The sequence below is a fragment of the Uloborus diversus genome, unplaced genomic scaffold (genome assembly GCF_026930045.1).
Source record: "Uloborus diversus isolate 005 unplaced genomic scaffold, Udiv.v.3.1 scaffold_14, whole genome shotgun sequence".
NCBI lineage: Eukaryota > Metazoa > Arthropoda > Arachnida > Araneae > Uloboridae > Uloborus > Uloborus diversus.
Genome location: NW_026558098.1, coordinates 4983446 through 5005643, shown reverse-complemented (window position 1 = coordinate 5005643; position 22198 = coordinate 4983446). Strand labels below are relative to the sequence as shown.

The window sequence follows — 22198 nt, the reverse complement described above, 5'->3', positions numbered from 1 at the left end:
TCATGCGAATAATGTGTTTTGGCAACATGCACTCTCTTGTGTCTGCTTAAGCTTGAAGACTGAGAAAATGTCCTTGAACAAATGTCACATTCAAATGGTTTTTCACCAGTGTGGGTCCTCGCATGATTCCTCACGTCCGAAGCATTAGCATAAGTCTTCGAACAAATGTGACATGAAAACGGTTTCTCACCGGTGTGAATCCTCAAATGCGTCTTTAAATTTGAAAACTTAGAAAACGACTTCGAACAATATTCACACGGATAGTCCTTCTCGCTCGTGTGGACTTTCCTATGATCTTCTAAGTGAGAAGATTGAGAAAAAGTCTTTGAACAAATGTCACACGAAAATTTCTTTTCGCCAGTGTGGGTAGTAATATGATACTTTAGGTTTGATGCACTTGAAAACACCTTCAAACAATATTCACATAGATACGGTTTTTCACCGCTATGGACTCTTTTATGCGTCTTTAAATTTGAAAATTGAGCAAATGTTTTTGAGCAAATGTCACACGCAAATGGTTTTTCCTCAAAGTGGGTACTAATGTGTCTCTTTAAGTCTGAAGCGTTTAGAAATGCTTTTGAACAAATGTCTCACGCAAATAAGGTGTTTTGCCAACATGCACTCTCTTGTGTCTGCTTAAGCTTGAAGACTGAGAAAATGTCCTTGAACAAATGTCACATCCAAACGGTTTTTCACCAGTGTGGATCCTCGCATGATTCCTCACGTCCGAAGCATTAGCAAAAGCCTTCGAACAATATTCGCATGAAAACGGTTTCTCACCGGTGTGAATCCTCAAATGCGTCTTTAAATTTGAAAACTTAGAAAACGACTTCGAACAATATTCACACGGATAGTCCTTCTCGCCCGTGTGGACTTTCCTATGATCTTCTAAGTGAGAAGATTGAGAAAAAGTTTTTGAACAAATGTCACACGAAAATTTCTTTTCGCCAGTGTGGGTAGTAACATGATACTTTAGGTTTGATGCACTTGAAAACACCTTCAAACAATATTCACACAGATACGGTTTTTCACCGCTATGGACTCTTTCATGCGACTTTAAATTTGAAAATTGGGCAAATGTCTTTGAGCAAATGTCACACGCAAATGGTTTTTCCTCGAAGGTACTAATATGTCTCTTTAAGTGTGGAGCGTTTAAAAATGCTTTTGAACAAATGTCTCACGCAAATAAGGTGTTTTGCCAACATGCACTCTTTTGTGTCTGCTTAAGCTTGAAGACTGAGAAAATGTCCTTGAACAAATGTCACATCCAAACGGTTTTTCGCCAGTGTGGGTCCTGGCATGATTCCTCACGTCCGAAGCATTAGCAAAAGCCTTCGAGCAATATTCGCATGAAAACGGTTTCTCACCGGTGTGAATCCTCAAATGCGTCTTTAAATTTGAAAACTTTGAAAACGACTTCGAACAGTATTCACACGGATAACCCTTCTCGCCCGTGTGGACTTTCCTATGATCTTCTAAGTGAGAAGATTGAGAAAAAGTCTTTGAACAAATGTCACACGAAAATTTCTTTTCGCCAGTGTGGGTAGTAACATGATACTTTAGGTTTGATGCACTTGAAAACACCTTCAAACAATATTCACACAGATACGGTTTTTCACCGCTATGGACTCTTTTATGTGTCTTTAAATTTGAAAATTGAGCAAATGTCTTTGAGCAAATGTCACACGCGAATGGTTTTTCCTCAAAGTGGGTACTAATGTGTCTCTTTAAGTCCGAAGTGTTTAAAAATGCTTTTGAACAAATGTCACACACACATGGTTTTTTGCCACCATGGATCTTTAAATGCGTCTTTAAATGTGTCTTTAAATTTGAGGATTGAGAAAATGTTTTTGAACAAGTGTAACATGAATACGGTTTTTCGCCAGTATGAACTCTCCGATGTGTCTTTAAATTTGAAGATTGAGTAAATGTCTTTGAGCAATACTCACAGGGAAAAAGCCTTTCGCCAGGGTGGACACTCATGCCGCTTTAAGTGTGAAGCTGTAGAACAATACTGCCGGAAAATGGATTTCCACAGGCACCATTTTTCCCTTGCAATCGCTTCGAAACTTCAGATCCTGCAGTCCAACTTATTGCTGCTGCAAAAAAGAATTAGGCTACATTAAAAAAAAAAACATTTTTAAACACACGAGGTAGGTTCATTACATTATAGTGTTTCTTAATATGTTTAATAAAATGAACCATTTCGAATGTTGACTTTTATTGTGGAACCCGTTTTTCCCTCAATAGTATATAGTTTTTATATAACATTCTAAAATTGGTTTATTTCCAACAATTTTTTTTTACTGAAAAAAATATTTTTTAATTAACCCCTTCAGACTTGGTGTCCGGTATACCGGACATACAATTTATGAAGCTGCTTATCATTTAATGATTGATTTAATTAGTTGATTTTTTTTGTAGTTGACTTTTTACATTCTACTTGTTATAATCTGTGAAATAATTTTTCGTTTTGGGATTGACAACACTGACATATAAGGATTGAGAGGTAGAGAGTGGCTCATTTTTCCCACCATGGATTTTCATCTGAAAAGCGAGGTTTTTTCCTGATTTTTTTAAAAAAATAATCTTTAATTAATCGTTTCAAACGCTTATATTATGTTTTATAATTGTTTGTAAAACATTTTATGATGAAGTTTGTTCGGTATTTTATCGTTTTTGTATATGAAATATTGATTTCAAAAATATAAGTCCGGAATATTGGACGTGCCATAACTCTTTTAATTTTTCTCTACAAACTCAAAATTTTGTCTATAAGATACCCTTTACCATAGTACGCTGTGTACCAAATATCAACATTTTTAGTCCAATATTTCATAATTTCGACTGAAGGGGAGAAAAAAAAAGTCATTTCAAACTTAACACAAATTTCTCGAAACGTCGATAACTCGTTTCAGACAGAATTAGACTTTTAATTTTAATGATATAAGGTTTTACTAAGACAGATACATCATTAATATCAGACTTAATGAATGAAAGTAGCATTCAAATTTTTTTCACAAATGCCGATCACAAGGAGAGCGGCAGACGCTGTAGCTGATTTAGCGTTATCCAGGGTGCACCACGAGAAGGCCTGCTACGTTACACCCCGGTAGCATTCAAATCAGGTAATTTGCGAATCGGGTTCAGCAATGAGTCGGTGGTGATACCTAGTTTTTGACGATCAATAAGTTGAGAACATAAATTTAGTTTCAAATAGTAAACGTGTCACCACGGAATTTCGTGACAGTTGAGAACATTCATCTTTTAAATCGCACCAGAATTTTACTGAACAGCATAATTTTAAATTTCCGGTGCAAGGATCAAGTGTTATTTCAGAAAAAGAGTGTATTCTAGAGCTGACAATAATTGATGGCCAAACATTAACAATAAATGGCTTTTTAACACTTTCAGGCAGGGCCGGATTTAGGGGAGGTCAGGTGGGGCTACTGCCCCGGGGCCTCCACAACAAAGGGGCCCCATAATAAAATTTTTACAAAATATCCTAACTTTCACGGGTCGAAAATATCGGATGTATGCATATATATCAAAATATTCTGATATATATCAAAGTATCGGATGCAGAGCCGTGTCCAAGGGGAGGGTTTTAGGGGTTAAACCCCTCCCATTGAAAAAGAAATCAATGAATCATTAAACGATTTTCCAAAACATATTTTAAGTTTTAATTAATTTTAGAGTTGAACTTTGATACAGTATTCACCCTCTTTAATATTTCCACATCTTTAACAATTAACATTTTCCTCAATTGTAGGATTCCCAAGCACCTTCGCTTCTAAGTGCTTGAAAAAATTATCGATGGAGGAATGGCTGAAGAGTCCGGCAATGGTGTAAGCATGCAGGGGAAAATTATTTAAAAGAATATTAGACAATGATGTAGCCAAAAAAAAAAAAAACTTAGGGGCAGGGAAAATGGTTACTTTGCTTACTATTAGGTTTTTTTTGGTACGTCTTTAGTGTTGGATGAATTAGTCGTTTCACACATTACAAAAATGTTTCTATGCGAAACAGCATTTTTTTTTAAATAAAATTTTTGTTTTCATTAAATTCCTGTTCAATGTTATTTGATGGAAAAACAAGAGAAAAAAAAAAGAAACTAACATTAGGTGGCATAAAAGGAATATGTGTGACTTTTTTCCGCTTTTACAAAATGTTCAACCGAACAAATAAGATTTCTTTTAAAAAAACACACAAAACGTTTAAAAAAAGCCTAGTTATTGAACTAAAATGAACCATTCAACATATATAGTTAGTTTTCCTTTGACAACGTAAGTTACAAAGGCAAAATGTTTCAACTCCTCCCTTTATGAAATCCTGGACACGGGCCTGAATGGCTTTTTAACACTTTCAGGCAGGGCCGGATTTAGGGGAGGTCAGGTGGGGCTACTGCCCCGGGGAAATAAAAAAGGAACTATCGATCGGATTTTTTTCGAACTGGTCTATAAACATTGCCAGTACCAAAAATAACAAACGGTGAAAGTTTCAGCCAAATCTGCCGGTTAGTTTTTGAGTTTATGGTTGACATACAGACAAACATTCATTTTTATATATATATAGATGTCGAGATAATGCGATTGACCATGAACATGCGAGTACAAATGCAAAATGACATATTCGCCCAAGTATTTTCTAAGCAGTTGCTGTATATTGGAAAGGGTGAAATTTAACTGTATCAAAATAAGCTACATCAAATAGCCAGACAATTTCTGCATTGCCGTTGAGACGAAAAGTGAACTTATTGAGAGTGCATTCCCGGATATTTTTTTTTTTTTTTTTAAATCATAATTGCCTCTGTTATTGCACTATTTTGGCAGCAAGAAATGTTGATGCAGGCACAATTATTTTTTAGATGCAACATTTATTGCCCAGTAATTTGAAGTCATTTAAATCAATCGATACAATTGTTGATGAGAACGAATCCGTAAAATTTCCAACTGAATTTTAAATTCTCTGGATATACCAGGAATGACACCACACAATCTCCAGGTAAAAATTGGTTCACCAATAAATCTTCTCCATAACTTAAACCCATCCGAATTTCGCAAATATACACGTATTTTTATCAAAACGATCACCGGAAATATTATTGAAGCAACAATTTTGACGGGAAAGTTTAAAGGAAAAACCGTCAAATCTATTCATGTTAGCAAAAGACAGATTAACAAATATATTGTGAACAAATTAGTACAAAGATAATATTCAATTTTAGTAATTTAAAATAATCGAAAAAATAGTTCGAGATCAATGTTATCTACCTTATTTATAAAATTCCATTTTTATAGCTTATCAATTTATTTGGTATATTTTGTGAGAAGTCATTGATCAAAAACTATAGTTAAAGCTTAGATGAATAAAATGTACATACAAAAATTTGTATGTTGGTTAATGCTAAATTTCAACATTCCGGTACTTTACGTACACTTTCAAGTTATTTTGCACGTTTGTCCGAAGTAAGTACTTACTAAATTTACTAAACGTAAGTATAGTGAGTAATGCTTTTACTACAGAAATTTTAGTCATTGTACTTACTAAATGTAATAAGTTCCTACTTCGGCAAAACTCGACCATTCTCAATTCCCTATGATTTGAAAATCGACTGAACTTTTTCGAGCTTTGTCAAAAATATTAACTCGGCCATTCTCAATTCCCTGTGATTTGAAAATCGACTGAACTTTTTTGAGCTTTGTCAAAAATATTACTTTGACCATTCTCAATTCCTTGTGATTTGAAAATCGACTGAACTTTTTTGAGCTTCGTCAAAAATATTAACTCGACCATTCTCAATTCCCTGTGATTTGAAAATCGACTGAACTTTTTTGAGTTTTGTCAAAAATATTAATTTGATCGTCTTAAAATAATTAGTAAAAAATTATTTCCATTCTCAGCCACAGCAACGTGTGGCTGGGTCAGCTAGTAATATTCTATATTTTGGGGAATAGTTTCTCACACATGTAATAGTCGATCCTTGATATCTCGAAACCCTTGATGTCTGGAAAAAAATTTCCTCCCGCATTATCCATAAAAACTCCCATGTATTTTCCATAGTTATCTCAAAATTTATTTTTGGAAATCCTTTGATGCGTCGAAATTTTTGCACAGGAATAAATTTCAATTGTTGTTTTTTTTGAGCAAATTTTGTAGTAAAACCAGTTCCAAAGACAATTGCTTCAAGTTTTTCATCCCTTTTCTTGGAAATTTCGAGAATTGGGAATTGGGGCAAGATAATAGGGGAGTGTGAGCATGAAGGGGGTGCTGTAGTCTTAGTGTTTTCCCCAGAGTTGAGAATCTTCATTCATTTCTTATGAAGATGTTGCCCACTTTGGGGACAGAGAGGTTGATTTTTCGTCAGTTTTCAAGCGAAAATGGAAAATGCGTTTCTCATTATTACCATTCTGCTTTTTTAACTCCTACAAAATGTTGGCAAAAAGTTTTTGAAAGTGTTGGGGCTACTGGTTGAAGAGAAAATTAAAATTTTAAAATTTTCAGATTAAAAAAAATAAAGTCAAAATTGTTGTTCATTTCAAAACTTCATCTTGTACACTTTCGACAATTATTAAATTTCAAATCATTTAAAATATTGAAGATTAACTTATTTATCGTAATTCAAAGCAATCCTATTGTACATATATATATGAATGTATCTTGCATATGTGTGTGTAATTGTGATTTAGTGGTGTAATTTTTTCAAAACCTTGACGACTCAAAAACTCAATATCTCGAATTCTTCTCCTGTTTCGAGAGATTCGAGATATCGAGGTCGAACTGTATCTGGCTCAAAAGAGATATTGTAAACAGAGCGTGAGAGCTGTAAATTGCTGTTGTTAATAAAAATCCGATAGGCTAAACTTCTCATGTAAATCACTATTACATTAAAACAGAATAAGTTCCATTTGATGCACTAGCATTACTCAGAAAAAAAAAGTGAAATCTACACAGCAAGTCCAGGAGCAACGAGTTAAAGATCACTTTTATAAATCTTTTCAGCTAATCTGTCTTATACTATCTGCATAAATTGTATCTTACATACTACAAACAAAACATTTTTTTAGTAGCAGCTGTTGACAAATTTTGCACATTTTTTAATGAATAATAAACCAATTGCAGAAGTTGAAATCACAAAAAAAAAAAAAAAAAAAAAAAAAAAAACACATTCTTAAAATTAAAAGTTTGACATCTTAGGTTCCCTTGCCCAGATCTGACGACCAAACGGCCCGACCTTGAGGGTCACGGATTTGGACAAAATCCTAGATATAGGTCGATTCCCACTAGGTATGAGCCCAGGTAAAGCGGTTTGACTGCATAGGCCCTAGTTCAGCTGCAAAGGGGGTCCAAAGTTGATAATTTGGACCCAGAAATGCAATGGAGTTACCTTTAAAATTACCATTTTTATCGCTTTTTCTACTATTGTACTATAGTATAAGCCCTCTGCATGCTTTTTTTTAAATTAATTACCTTGAACACTAATTTTTAAAAAACAGTTCTCAAATACAGATTGGTTACTACTTTTAATTTCACTTACTTGAATGCCAAAATAACATAGTTACAGGATATCCATTGTTTGCAAATGGAATTAATTTTGTTTTATATTAATCGTCTGCCAGTAAAAAGTACTGATCGTTTGCTAATTCGCAACTCCAACAAACTGTAGGGGACGCTGCAGTCACTGTCTAATGGCGGACGAAAAAACTAAAACAAACGCACGCCGTAACGTATAAATTTGCTTCTAAACTTGGGAAATGACAGAAATTTTTATTCGCAGGTATGATTTTTTGTTCTTTATTCATTTGAAAAGATTTTTCAAAGTCTTTTGGTTATTTTGACCCATGTAGAAAGAGATTAGAAATCAAAAAGTATTACGAAAGTAAAAAAATAATGCAGAACACACAGTAAGTTGTTCTGAAGCTGCCATTTTCACGATGTTGAATTCGGTATTCATAAATTTTTGGTTCGCTTCGAACAGCATTTTCATTTTGTACTATTTTTTCTATACATTAGTACATATTATGTCCAGTTTCGTGACATTTCCGGCATTTGTTGACATTTTTGTCACATAGTGCACATACGTGACAGAATGTCAAGCGTAACATTTAACACTAGATAATTTATTTCTATGACTATATGATTGGATATCAAAAGAAATCATCATGCATTTAATTCATTCGTCACGGAAATGATTTAACTGATATGCGAAATATTTTCAAGATACATTATTCTTTCACACAATACTAACCCCATAACCCTATAAACAGATTTTTGGCGAAATTCTTCCACCGATAATGTCAGCTTTTGCAGAGCAATAAAGTAAATTTGGCGCGATATTTTAGCGATAAAAATTCCAAGCTTTTATTTTTTATTGTTCAAATTCTTAACGTTCTTTCTGGATTTTTCAATCTGTTCTGCGATAAGTATTTTCAAGAAAATTTATTTGCATACTGTCCATTTCAGTTGGATGCTATAGTAACAAGATTATTTAAATCATTTATGTGGAATTAGGTTAAGGAAAAGCAGCAATTTTTCAGTATGGCCCTATAATGTCCAGTCAATGTTGTTAAGTCCGCTTTTTTTCATCTAATTGAAAAACTGATATTTATTCAAATTCACTCAGAACAAGATAAATAAAATGTGTACTCAGTTTATATCAGATATTTTTGATGTTATGCTGTTGCGAATGACGATTCCAAATGATGAATTACGCAAAAAAAAAAAAAAAAAAAAAAAAAAACACATAACAACAAACTGTTTGTTTTGCCCAAAATGAACACGTGGAACGCAATGTTTTAGCTTTTTCGGCAGTTTTGTAAATCACCGCAAGGTAGCGTATTCGAGCTCTGGAAATGCGAATAAAAGCATTTACTTTAACTGGATATTTATTGTCTGCTACCAAATGTATCCCACATTGAAAAGCAAAAAATGGGAGAAGAGATGATTTATTGCACATGGCACACTAAAGTACAAAAATACACGATCGTTTCGACTTTTTAAATAACTTAGATAATGCCCTTAAATAAATCTGTGTTCTCCCTTATACTCAATTTACTAACAAAAGATGCCAAAGGTGTTGAGAGATCGAACATAGTGTCGAATTCTGAAATTCCAATGGAAACGCCATTGCCTTTCTGGGGTCAAACTAGCAAATTTGGATCCTCGTTGCAGAGAAACTAGGACCTATGCAGTCAAACCGCTTTACCTGCACTCATATCTAGTGGGAATGGACCTATAGCAAGAATTTTGTCCAAATCCGTGACCCTCTAGGTCGTGCCGTTTGGTCGTGAGAAATTTTATGAACAATTTTTTTTTTTTTATTTCAATGCTACCGCAAAATATTTCAAAAAAAAAAAAAAAAAAAAAAAAATATATATATATAGATTCACAATGCACTAGCACTTTGCAGTCAATGTTTTCGATTGAATAATACTTTTTAATGCAATGAATGTAATTTAACGAAAAAATTCTAAGCATTATGTACGTTACGTTTCAAAACAATCTAAAAACTTACTGGATAATCGATTAAAATTTTCAATCTGACATTAAGTTCCAAGTGCAACAACTTCCGAGGTCAGGTGTATGAGTCAGTATGTATGTCCAAGCATCAACGAAGAAATATTATTCCTCTTCACGACTTCTAAATCTTTCAATCAAAACTTCTAGCTCAGCCACGTAAAATTTGTCGACTTATGAAGTTCGCAAAAATCATTCTCAACAAATCGCACGCTACGGAGTAAACAATCTCGCTTCGGAGATTCTGACGGTTGCGAGTAAAAAGCACAGATACTTAGAACATAGAATGGGAGGAACGTTGGGTAATTTTGGAGGAAAAACTGCTCCTTATTTACACTGACTTGTTTTGCAAACTGGAGTACTTATCTTCCAACCGGGTAGCTAGTATGAATCGGTGAGAATCATTTTTCACCGCCACCAAAATCTCTGCACCCCAGGGATGCCCAGCCCCCTAAGATAAGAGCCCAACCTCCTAAATTTCACGATTCCCCCCCCCCCCACAAAAAAGGAAGTGCCCCCACCGAAAAAAAAGAAAAATTTTCTTCAAAAACAAGCTGTCTAAATTCGTTTGTACGATTAACGTGGTAGTAAAGGTGGCGATGTAAATATAAATGACACGTCACTGTGACATCCTTGAATATTTTCTGATTCGGTTCCAGACGATCGGATAGACTGTCGATCGGGAATTTCGATTTCGATTCCGAGTCACAACTTACTACAACTGTATTTATGTCGAGGACTGCATACTAAGTGCCTTGCCTCCGTTATTTTTTTTATACCGATAGATGGCAGCACCATCACCGGATCGAACACTTAATGAAAATTTAGAACTAGACCAGGAGCTAATAGCTACCTGGTGCTAGCGCCCCAAGAGGTATCGTTTCACTTGGAAGACATTGGGACCACGAGCATATTTAACGTCGCCCAGTCCCCTTTAATGACGACGGTGGATCTTCGACCATCGAGGTTCGAAATCAGGACCCTCCGGCCCCGAATCCAACACTCTACCGATCGGGCTACCACGGCCCTCACAGATACTTAGAACATAGAATGGGAGGAGCGTAGGGTAAATTTGGAGGAAAAACTGTTCCTTATTTACACTGACTTGTTTTGCTAACTGGAGTACTTATCTTCCAACCGGGTAGCTAGTATGAATTGGTAAGAATCATTTTTTTCCCTACACCAAAATCTCTGCACCCCAGGGATGCCCAGCCCCCTAAGAGCAAGAGCCCAACCTCCTAAATTTCACGAACATCCCCCCAAAAAGCAAGTACCCTCCCCCCCCCCAAAAAAAAAATAAAAAAAATTTCTCCAAAAACAAACTGTCTAAATTCGTTTGTACGATTAACGTGGTAGTAAAGGTGGCGATGTAAATGTAAATGACACGTCACTGTGACATCCTTGAATATTTTTTGATTCGGCACCAGACGATCGGACAGACTGTCGATCGGGAAAACTTGGAGACCTTGCGGCTTGTGTTCGAATTGAGCATCAAATCAGCCAAATGGGGTAACCGGTGGCTCTATGATGAGAACACAAGGATAGTCAGTAAATTACCGCCCATTAGCCAGGGCGAAAGCAGAAATACATGAAATACACCGCTAGCTCAGTCATTTCCAGCCGAGGACTGCAGCTTCGTGCTTATTAGCACTCATCAATATACCAGAATATATCATGTCTTGCCTTCAATCTTCGAGTTGAACCGAACCATTGCTTCGGTCACTCGTTTGGTCTGTGCTGATTTTATATTAGCTACCAGTTTGTTTGGCGCTCTTGGCTTTCTTAAGAGGTTTTCCATCTCCAGCTCAGTCACTTTCCTATGCCGGGCTGATGAGTGCTAATAAGCACGAAACTGCAGTCCTCGGGTTTGAAATGACTGAGCTGGCGGTGTATTTCATGTACAAGGATAGTCTTTTTTTTTTTTTTTTTGGCCTGAAGCAAAAATGACACATTAACTTCATTTAAGTGCATATTTTTATTTTAATATATTTATTTTCACCTGCAAATCGGAATAAAAGCAAACTATGGTATTAGTTTCATTTGTAGCTTTAAAAATAAATATCAAAAGTCGTAATTAATAAAAAGTCAAGCAACTAAACTTATATACTAAATTTTATTCTTCAGTTATTTGAACTTGTAACTTGATGTAAGTAAAATGTAAATACGGTCGAAACTCGAATATTCCTTTATCTCGAAGTTTTCATTGGGTCCCAAATCCTTGAGACAATTGTGGAAACTTCACATAAGTCGAACAATCAATACCTCGAACGATTTAGCCGGTCCCTTGGGACTTTGAGTTATCGACAGTTGACTGTATTTCGGAAGGAAGAATTTCAGATGGCAACAACTGAAATTTTCAGATTTTGGAGTAGCCAGTACTGGATCAAATTTGAGTTTTGGGAAAAAGTGGATAAAACATTAACATACTTGCCAATCTTCGAAGAAAAAAAAAACAGGAGATTCAACTAGTTAATAAATAGGGGATTCACCAGCGACATATTTTACAACAAAATTATTAAATTATAATTTTAAATAATATGAATACTACATTTAAAGTGAAATGAGGATTTTTTGCAGATGTAAGCTAATTGGTAGCAGAAAGAGAAATAAAAAATACCGCAAAAGGAAAAAACAAATAATGAGTAAATTTGCTTAACATTTTGTATATTTTAGTCTCTACCAAAAAAAGTCGCTACAAATTTTAATTATCAATATCCAAAAAAAAAATCAATATTTTATTAAAATAAAATGTAAAATACGTAGGTATAGGGTAAGACATGTTAAAATAACTTCAAACTTTGAAACTTATTGAAATATTTTCAAGATGCCAAAAGACTGAAATCTGCTGCAATTTTCGGCAAAGCACGTGTTGCGTTGAACATACAGTGTGGAAAACTTCCAAAAATAAATTTTTACCAAATGAGTTATTAATCGGAAAATTTCTTTTCCCCTCATGGTGGTGGAGGGCTAGAAAAGAGCGCCATCTATCGAGAAGAAAGTGAAACTTTTTGATGATTGATTGAAAAAACTGCAAAAACGGGAGAAAATGGTAAAAAACGGGAAATCGGGAGATGGAAGTAAAAAATGGGAGTCTCCCGTTAAAAACGGTAGAGTTGGAAAGTATTAATCAAATTGAAATTCTGGCATTTTTAGAAAATGGGAAGATTAAGGAAGGAGTTGGGCTATAATACTCTCATTGAGTAACGAATGTGCTGAAAATTAAAATAATCAATTATCCATCGTATTGAAGCACAAAAGATGCAAATTATTGCAGACACGTGTTTTGGTGTTACAAGGAACACCTTTTTCAATGCAAAGAAGTGTGAGCTACTGGATGAAAAGTCATCCGAGAAAGCAACACGCTGGAACAAGAGATAGTATAAAGATCAAAAATCAGAAATTAAACAAAACAAAAAAAAGATAAAATGACAAATTTATTACATAATTCCCATCAGAAAAAAAATCGTTAAGTAATAAATTTCAAAGAAAACCCTTAAACAATGGAAAAAAAAAATTCCCATCAGGAAAAAAAAATTTTTTTTAAATTGTTTATGGGTTTTTTTTTTTAATTACTTAACGGTTTTTTTCCTGATGGGAATTACATAATAAACTTGTCATTTTATCTTTTTTTGTTTTGTTTAATTTCTGATTTTTGATATTTATACTATCTCTTGTTCCAGCGTGTTGCTTTTCTCGGATGACTTTTCATCCAGTAGCTCACACTTCTTTGCATTGAAAAAGGTGTTCCTCGTAACACCAAAACACGTGTCTGTAATAATTTGCATGTTTTGAGCTTCAATACGTTGGATAATTTATGATTATTTTAACTCACATTGAGTTTTAAGAGAGGTAATTAATATTGTAGACCCACAGTTTAAAAATATACTTAACTGTGGCTAATACAAGCGCGTTTCAAACTTTGAAGTGGCCCCTAGTGGTGTTTTCTTTCTTTCTTTACTCACAGATTGAGGTTTCTGATATTCCACTAAGGAAGCTTATACCTCTATTAATCTACAACGTTTCCAGGATTTGTTTTTCCAGGACAGTACAAAGACAACACAATAGATGGTGGTGTCATCTATGGACAGTTCGAGACAATTTAGAACCAGGCCAGGAGCCGAATAACTTCCTAGTCTGTCACCCCCAGAGGTATCGTTTCACTTGGAGGACATCGTGACCACGAGCATATTTAACGTCGCCCAGTCACCATTAATGACGACGGTGGGTCTTCGACCAGTGAGGATCGAACCCGAGACCCTCCGGTCCCAAGTCCAATGCCTTACCGATCAATGCTACCACGGCCCCAAGATGTTTTACCTTGTTACTTTTCAGCGGGAAACTCTCTTATCTTTCGCCAACTATGGCAGCACAAGGGCAGAAACTAAGCACATTGTGGTTGATCATCATGATCTTCCAGAAACGTTTCTGATTTTGATTCACATGCAGAAGGTTTCACTCCGGCGTGGAGTCTCAAATGTACTCTGAAATTTGAACAGTCATAAAACTGTTTTGAACAGTAGTCGCACGAATAAGGCTTTTCGCCTGTGTGGATCCTCAAATGAGTTTTTAAATTGCAAGCGAAAGAAAATGTCTTTGAGCAAATGTCACATGAAAAGCGTTTTTCGCCTGTGTGAATTCTTGCATGTCTCTTTAAGTCATGAGACTGTAAAAATGTCTTTGAACAAATGTCACATAAAAACGGTTTTTCGCCTGTGTGGGAGTTTAAATGCTTCCTTAGGCTTGTAATGTAAGTAAATGTCTTTGAGCAAATGTCACATGCAAATGGTTTCTCGCCAGTGTGGATTCTTAAATGTTCTCTGAAATGTGAAAAGTCTTTAAATCTTTTCGCACAATCTTGACATGAATAAGGTTTCTCGCCAGTATGAATTCTCAAATGTGTTTTCAAACTTGAATATTCAGTAAAGGTCTTTGAGCAAATGTCACATAAAAACGGTTTCTCGCCGGAATGACTTTTCACGTGTCTCTTTAAGCTTGAAAATTGGGAAAATCTCTTTGAACAAATGTCACATGAAAATGGTTTTTCGCCAGTATGGACTCTCTGATGTGTCTTTAAATTTGAATTTTGAGAAAATGTCTTTAAACAATACTCACACGGGTAACGTTTTTCGTCAGCCTGGACACTCATGTCCCTTTGAAGAGGTTGTTTTCTTCAGTCAAAAGTACTACTTTTAGTCACTAAAATTGCTAGAATAAGCAAAAAAAAAACATGGATTTAGAAAAACTTTTATTTTTCCAACAGCTATTTTTATTTCATTTTTTAACTATCGATTTCGGAAATAAGGCGTACGTCACAAGTTATGTATTTTGGCGCGCTGCTCCATTGCCGCTCTAAATGTTTACAATTTGCTGTCAACCACGTTGCCAGGTTATGATCATTTGCTCTGTATGCTAATGGCATCATTGAATGGCATTTCATCACTTGTGGTGTCATGTGCAGAAGCGTAAAAACTGAATTCCAATCTGCGCACCGATTAAAATAACTGTTGAAAAATATTAAACTTTGTCAAATTATTTTTAAAATGGTCAAATCATATGTGTTTAAGCATGTTCTTTTAGAAAAAGAAAATACTTTTAAAGTTACGGAAACGGTTCCGATGGTATTGAACAATAATGCCCGAATATGGATTTCGGGTAGAATTTTCGCATGCAGTTAGGTTCGAAACTTCATGCTTTAGATCATGTAGTCCAGCTCATTGCTGCAAAAGAGAACTTGGCTACATTAAAAGTGAACCATTAGAAAAAGGTCTACGAACAGCGAGCACAAAATTAAGGATAATGCGACAGCATCAACGCTCATATATCTTAACTGTAAAGCTGAAGATGCCAGAATATACATTTTCGCAGGGGTGTCGTCGCTTCTTCACTTCATTTCATAGACATGCGAGAAATACTTCAGTTGAGTTCCATTAGTTCAAACAATTTATTCAGTTCTTGGATGAATTCAAACGACGGTGCATGCTGATACATAATAAAAATCAGACATCCGCATGGTTGGATCCGATTCTTGGATGAATTCAAATGACGGTGTATGCTGACACATAATAAACATCAGACATCCCCATGGTTGGATCCGATTCTTGGATGAATTCAAACGACGGTGTATGCTGACACACAATAAACATCAGACATCCCCATGGTTGGATCCGATTCTTGGTTGAATTCAAACGACGGTGTATGCTGATACATAATAAAAATCAGACATCCCCATGGTTGGATCCGATTCTTGGATGAATTCAAACGACGGTGTATGCTGACACATAATAAACATCAGACATCCCCATGGTTGGATCCGATTCTTGGATGAATTCAAACGACTGTGTATGCTGACACATAATAAACATCAGACATCCCCACGGTTGGAATCCGATATCAAGCAGTTCAGACTATAGCTGCATAAAAGAATAAACGTGCATTAATAAACACCTCGAAATGAATGTGGTAAAATATAGTTCAGTAGTGTACTCCATTAAAAAAAGATTATATTGCATTTGTGCAGTGTGTTAATGTTTTAAAAATAAAATATAACATGTATTTATCTGGACTCTTGGACATTGATTACACACATGTACCCTGTTAAAGTCACAGAGGAACATTACAGTATCATATACATAACATAAATATAAAATCTATACTAATATTATAAAGAGAGAGATTTCTATGTTTATATCTCCGGAACCATTGCACTTATTTGAAAAAAATCTTTCACTTTATGGAAGCTGCGTTCTTACTGAGTGACATAGGCTATAAATTACGCATAAATGTATTTATACTAATTTTTTAAACCAAAAGTTAGGTTTCGCTACCAGTTTATGTAATATAAATTCTTTCCTTTCAGTTAGTTTATGCCACATTTAAATAGATCCACCTTGAATGATTTTTTAAAAGCCATCCGGTAAAAGATACAAGCAATATTTAGTATCAATTCAGCAATGGTGTCAGTAAGCAAACAGATTGAAAGACAAAGTCAAAGACACGACCAGTGTGCCTGACCATGGCCCCACTAGATATCGCTGGCGCTTAACGGGCCTTGACAATGTTTGACTTTTCAGTGTTGAACAAATGCAGCTCATGCATCAACCAATCAATGTCATTGTTTTAAAGTTTGTTTAATTTTGATTGGACGTCGCCCATTTTGACCGCAGGAGGCGCTACAGAGTAGCACTGCATCCACCAATCAATGGCAAAGAAATTGAAAACGGGTGCGCCCTGTAGCGCCCTCTTTGTTGCCATGGGATTCAACGATTGCAACGACCAGTAAGTATTGAGTGGTGGCCATGGCTGGACTTGACTTTTTTATTCACCAAAGGGTTTCACCCACAAATGAGATGCCCGCTTTGACATCATTTGTGGATTTGTGACAAGGGGGAAAAGTCGGGGATAACAAGAAGTGGAACGAATAAAAAAATCGCAGTCCTTAAACTTATCTTAAGTTCTAGAACGTAATCTAACTTCTCTTAAAATCGTCTCAAATATGCTTTTAGTACGGTCTGATAAGAAATTACCTTTGAAGAAAAATCAGGGGCATAAGGTTTTTTTTTTTTCAGAATAGGTAATTAAGTGTGCTTTCAGTAAAGGTAGCCGAGGAAATTCCTCAGAGAAGAATTCACAGGTATTTAGTTTCCCGCCGGAATTGATTCTTAAAATTGAATCGCCCGAAAAACCTCTAAAGCAGGTTCCCAAACTTTAAAAGCAGCGGACCAGTTTCATAAACCAATATTCACTGCGGACCCTTGTCATTAGAGTAAATAGATCACTAGCCATTACTAATTACATAGGAACATTGCTATTTAAAAAAACACGAGGTCGGTAGTGTACAGGGCTGAAGTTTATTTAGAATTTCTGTAGTACAAAAATCAAATAAAACAGACAGAAATCAATGGTTAACAAAATCATTAAAATTCAAAGTAGAGCATCGAATTATTTGGAAGAGTGACACGTTGTTTCAATGGTTAACAAAATCATAAAATTCAAAGTAGAGCATCGAATTATTTGGAAGAGTGACACGTTGTTTTAGATGGCACAATTTTAATGTATTTGGTTTAAGTTTTGGTGCATGCGGTCGAATGTCTTTGGCATTAAGATCGCTTCGTTTTATCGTTTTGGTGACTGCATAATGCAAAATACGGAAATTCACAAAGGTTAAGTTGTGACTAGTGCAAGAATGGGGTTTGTTTTTTCAATGAGGGGTTGGTATTTCTTGTTTTCAAATGCAAAAGCTTATCTGAATATCCTTTAGCATTATTATTATTTCTTTTCAAATATTGCGTGGGACCCACAAGGAGCCCGCGGACCACAGTTCGGGAAGTGCTCTAAAACAATGTTCACAGGACTGACTTTTCAACAGTATGGGTTCGCAAGTGCCTTTTCAAGTGTACCGACTGAGAAAACTTCTTAGAACAAACTTCACAGGCATATGGTTTCTCACCAGCATGGATCCTCAATTGTCCTCTGAGTAATGGAATGTCGCTAAATGTCTTCAAACAATGTTCGAAGGACTGACTCTTCACCAGTATGGGTTCGCAAGTGCCTTTTCAAGTGTACCGACTAAGAACACTTCGTAGAACAAATTTCACAGGCATATGGTTTCTCACCAGCATGGATCCTCAATTGTCCTCTGAGTTCTGGCATGTCGCTAAATGTCTTCAAACAATGTTCGAAGGACTGACTCTTCACCAGTATGGGTTCGCAAGTGCCTTTTCAAGTGTACCGACTGAGAACACTTCTTAGAACAAATTTCACAGGCATATGGTTTCTCACCAGTATGGATCCTCAGATGTCTTCTGAGTCCTGGCATGTCGCTAAATGTCTTTAAACAATGTTCGAAGGACTGACTCCTCACCAGTATGGGTTCGCAAGTGCCTTTTCAAGTGTACCGACTGAGAAAACTTCTTACAGCAAACTTCACAGGCATATGGTTTCTCACCAGTATGGATCCTCAGATGTCTTCTGAGTCCTGGCATGTCGCTAAATGTCTTCAAGCAATGTTCACAGGACTGACTTTTCACCAGTATGGGTTCGCAAATGCCTTTTCAAGTGTACCGACTGAGAAAACTTCTTACAACAAACTTCACAGGCATATGGTTTCTCGCCAGTATGGGTCCTCAGATGTCTTCTGAGTCCTGGCATGTCGCTAAATGTCTTCAAGCAATGTTCACAGGACTGACTTTTTACCAGTATGGGTTCGCAAATGCCTTTTCAAGTGTACCGACTGTGAAAACTTCTTAGAACAAACTTCACAGGCATATGGTTTCTCACCAGTATGGGTCCTCAGATGTCTTTTGAGTCCTGGCATGTCGCTAAATGTCTTCAAGCAATGTTCACAGGACTGACTTTTTACCAGTATGGGTTCGCAAGTGCCTTTTCAAGTGTACCGACTGAGAACACTTCTTAGAACAAATTTCACAGGCATATGGTTTCTCACCAGTATGGATCCTCAGATGTCTTCTGAGTCCTGGCATGTCGCTAGATGTCTTCAAGCAATGTTCACAGGACTGACTTTTTACCAGTATGGGTTCGCAAATGCCATTTCAAGTGTACCGACTGTGAAAACTTCTTAGAACAAACTTCACAGGCATATGGTTTCTCACCAGTATGGGTCCTCAGATGTCTTTTGAGTCCTGGCATGTCGCTAAATGTCTTCAAGCAATGTTCACAGAACTGACTTTTTACCAGTATGGGTTCGCAAATGCCATTTCAAGTGTACCGACTGTGAAAACTTCTTAGAACAAACTTCACAGGCATATGGTTTCTCACCAGTATGGGTCCTCAGATGTCTTCTGAGTCCTGGCATGTCGCTGAATGTCTTCAAGCAATGTTCACAGGAATAAGGTTTCTTGTTAGTATGGATTGTCACGTGCGATTTTAAGCGCGAAACCCTGGAAAATGTCTTCAAACAATACTCACAGGAAAAAGGTTTCTCGCCACTGTGGATTCTCAAGTGAACCTTTAGATGTGTACCGTCGGAAAATGCCTTAGAGCAATGGTCACAGGAATGCGGTTTCTCGCCAGTATGAATTCTCAAGTGTGTCTTTAAATGTGAACCGTTGGTAAATGCTTTAGAGCAAATTTCACAGCTGTAAGGTTTCTCGTTGGTGTGGATTCTCAGGTGTCTCTTTAAGCTAGTAGGGTGGGAAAATACTTTTGGACAGTGCTCACAAGAATAAGGTTTCTCCTTAGTATGGGTTCTCAGATGCGATTTCAAACCCCCAATGGTGGAAAATGTCTTCAAACAATATTCACAGGAATGTGGTTTCTCGCCACTGTGTATTCTCAGGTGTGACTTTAAATGTGAAGAAGCGGAAAACGCCTGTGAGCACTGTTCACAGGAATAAGGTTTCTCGCTTGCATGGGGTCTCGGGCTTGCTTTAAAATTTGTATCGTCGGAGAATGCCTCGGAACAAATCCTCAGATGCCTCTTTAAGCTAGAAGCTTGGGAGTATATCTTTAAGCAATGTTCACAGGCATACGGCGCATGGCTTTGCAAATGGGTTTTTAAACTGTAAGCGTTGTTGAATTCCTTAAAGCAAGCTTCACAGGAATGTAGTTCCTGTCCAGTATGGGTTCTGATTACGTGTCTTTTCAAAAGTGAAGCTGTGTAAAATGCCTTTGAACAATCCGTGCAGGGATACTTCTCGGCTTGTCGCACTGGCTTCTCGCCAGTGTGGTATCGGGTGTGCATCTTAAAGCGAGAAGAGAAAGAAAATGATTTTGGGGCCTGTTCGCACGAAAACTGGTTTCCAGCATCATGTATCTCCGAAAGATGTTCCATTGCCAAAACGTGTGCGAGTCCGATGAGCTCACAATATTAGGGGTTTTTCAATGTACTTTCCGTCCTAAAACATTTAAAAACTCTTTCCACTAGAAAAGTTTTTTTTTTTCAAATAAGAACTTTGTGTCGGCGTAAAAACCGTTAAAGCAAAAATTTAAAAAGCACAGTAATTCTAGCTATAGATCGTCAATCAAACTTTAAAACGGCTTTGGCTGTAAAAAGGAACAAAATTTTCATAGCCTTTATTCTTAGATATTATTTCAGAGTGTTCATATTTTAAGTGTTTTTTCCAGGTAAGATTCACAAACATTCCTTTTTGTTTATCTTTTCAGATGGTTCGATGGATACGATACTTGGATTTAGAAAACGAAATTGCGACGAAGATCTATCGCAAAACAGACACAAAATTAAATTTTAAAGAACGTGATTTCATAAGTAGAAGTATATATTCGGTTTCTAGTCATATTTCTTGCACACACAAAGACTTTTACATCACAGTTTTTAGTTTTACAGCATTTTTACTTTCTGTTTAGAAAAGCAAAACTACTGTTGTGCTGCTAAGGGACTATTTTTATGCGATCTGAGAATTCAAAACAACGCAATTATGCTTTTTGCAACTTGAATACGACACACTTTATCCCTCGTAATTGGGTGAATCGATATTTAGTAAGTTATAAATGTAGCACAAGGTCTTCTTAACAAAGTGGGAAACATGAGAACGATAAATACATGAGTTTTAAACTCCTGGTACTGATGATTGCACAAAACACGGTGAAATGTTGAACGGGATCAAACGAGAAGTTTCGATTAGTCATCTTTTGATTAGTAGCTTTTTTGTTATTGTTTTGCTACCTCGCAATGTTTTTGTTTATTTGAACCACCTTTCGCTGGCATGTAGATAAGAACTATAATTACTGATGAATGCACGAAACACGGTGAAATGTTGAACGGAGATCAAACGAGAAGTTTCGTGACAGACAGCAACTTTTGTCATCTTTTGATTAGTAGCTTTTTTGTTATTGTTTTGCTACCTCGCAATGTTTTTGTTTATTTGAACCACCTTTTGCTAGCATGTAGATAAGAACTATAATTACTGATGATTGCACGAAACACGGTGAAATGTTGAACGGAGATCAAACGAGAAGTTTCGTGTTAGACAGACACCTTTGTCATCTTTTGATTAGTAGCTTTTTTTGTTATTGTTTAGCTACCTCGCAATGTTTTTGTTTATTTGAACCACCTTTTGCTGGCATGTAGATTAGAACTGTAATTGCTGCTGATTGCACGAAACGCGGTGAAGTTTTTAACGGAGATCAAACGAGAAGTTTCGGGTCAGACAGCAAACCTTAGTCTTCTTTTGATTAGCAGTTTTTTTATTACATGGTTCTTGCTTTTTCGCAATGTCTTTGTTTAGTTAAATCATCTTTTGCTGGCATGTAGAATAAAATTATAATTAAAAATCAAGTGAGTCATTATATTATTATTTTCTTTCCGCCTTTTCCACTTTGATATTAGAACTCAGGACAAAATTAAAGCCGTGAGTTATTAAATAAACTCTTGCTTATCAAATTATTTCTTGTTAGTGCAGAATTCACAGTATATTCTCTCATAACTGATGAACACTTCCATATATTTTCACCGATCACCTTCATTAACTCATCCACTTTATTATATTAAGATCAATAGATGTCAGTCTAAGCAAGAACGAGACATACCAGAATTCGAATGTTTACATTGCTTGAAATATTAACTGCTAAATAATGCTAACTGTCTGAACAAATTACAGTCGGAACTTCTGAATACGCTTTTTCAAACAATTTCTTTTATCGAATTTCTTAGTAAATGTGTATTAATACGGAGGGCATCCAATTTTGGCATCATGCTTGTTCAGAT

The 22198-nt window shown here is 36.0% G+C and overlaps 2 protein-coding genes across 2 annotated transcripts; both read right to left on the bottom strand.

The window, feature by feature from the left end:
• Positions 1-565: 565 nt before the first annotated feature.
• LOC129232860 (zinc finger protein 678-like) lies at positions 566-5050 on the bottom strand. The gene is made up of 3 exons (XM_054866959.1): positions 4979-5050; positions 1182-1404; positions 566-888 (listed from the first exon to the last, which is right to left on the bottom strand). The coding sequence occupies exons 1-3, from the start codon at positions 5048-5050 to the stop codon at positions 566-568; spliced, it is 618 nt and encodes a 205-aa protein (XP_054722934.1).
• An 8847-nt stretch (positions 5051-13897) lies between these two features.
• On the bottom strand, positions 13898-14662 carry LOC129232859 (zinc finger protein 271-like). The gene is made up of 2 exons (XM_054866958.1): positions 14425-14662; positions 13898-14142 (listed from the first exon to the last, which is right to left on the bottom strand). Exons 1-2 carry the CDS (start codon positions 14660-14662, stop codon positions 13898-13900), a joined length of 483 nt encoding a protein of 160 aa, XP_054722933.1.
• Between the last annotated feature and the right edge of the window lie 7536 nt (positions 14663-22198).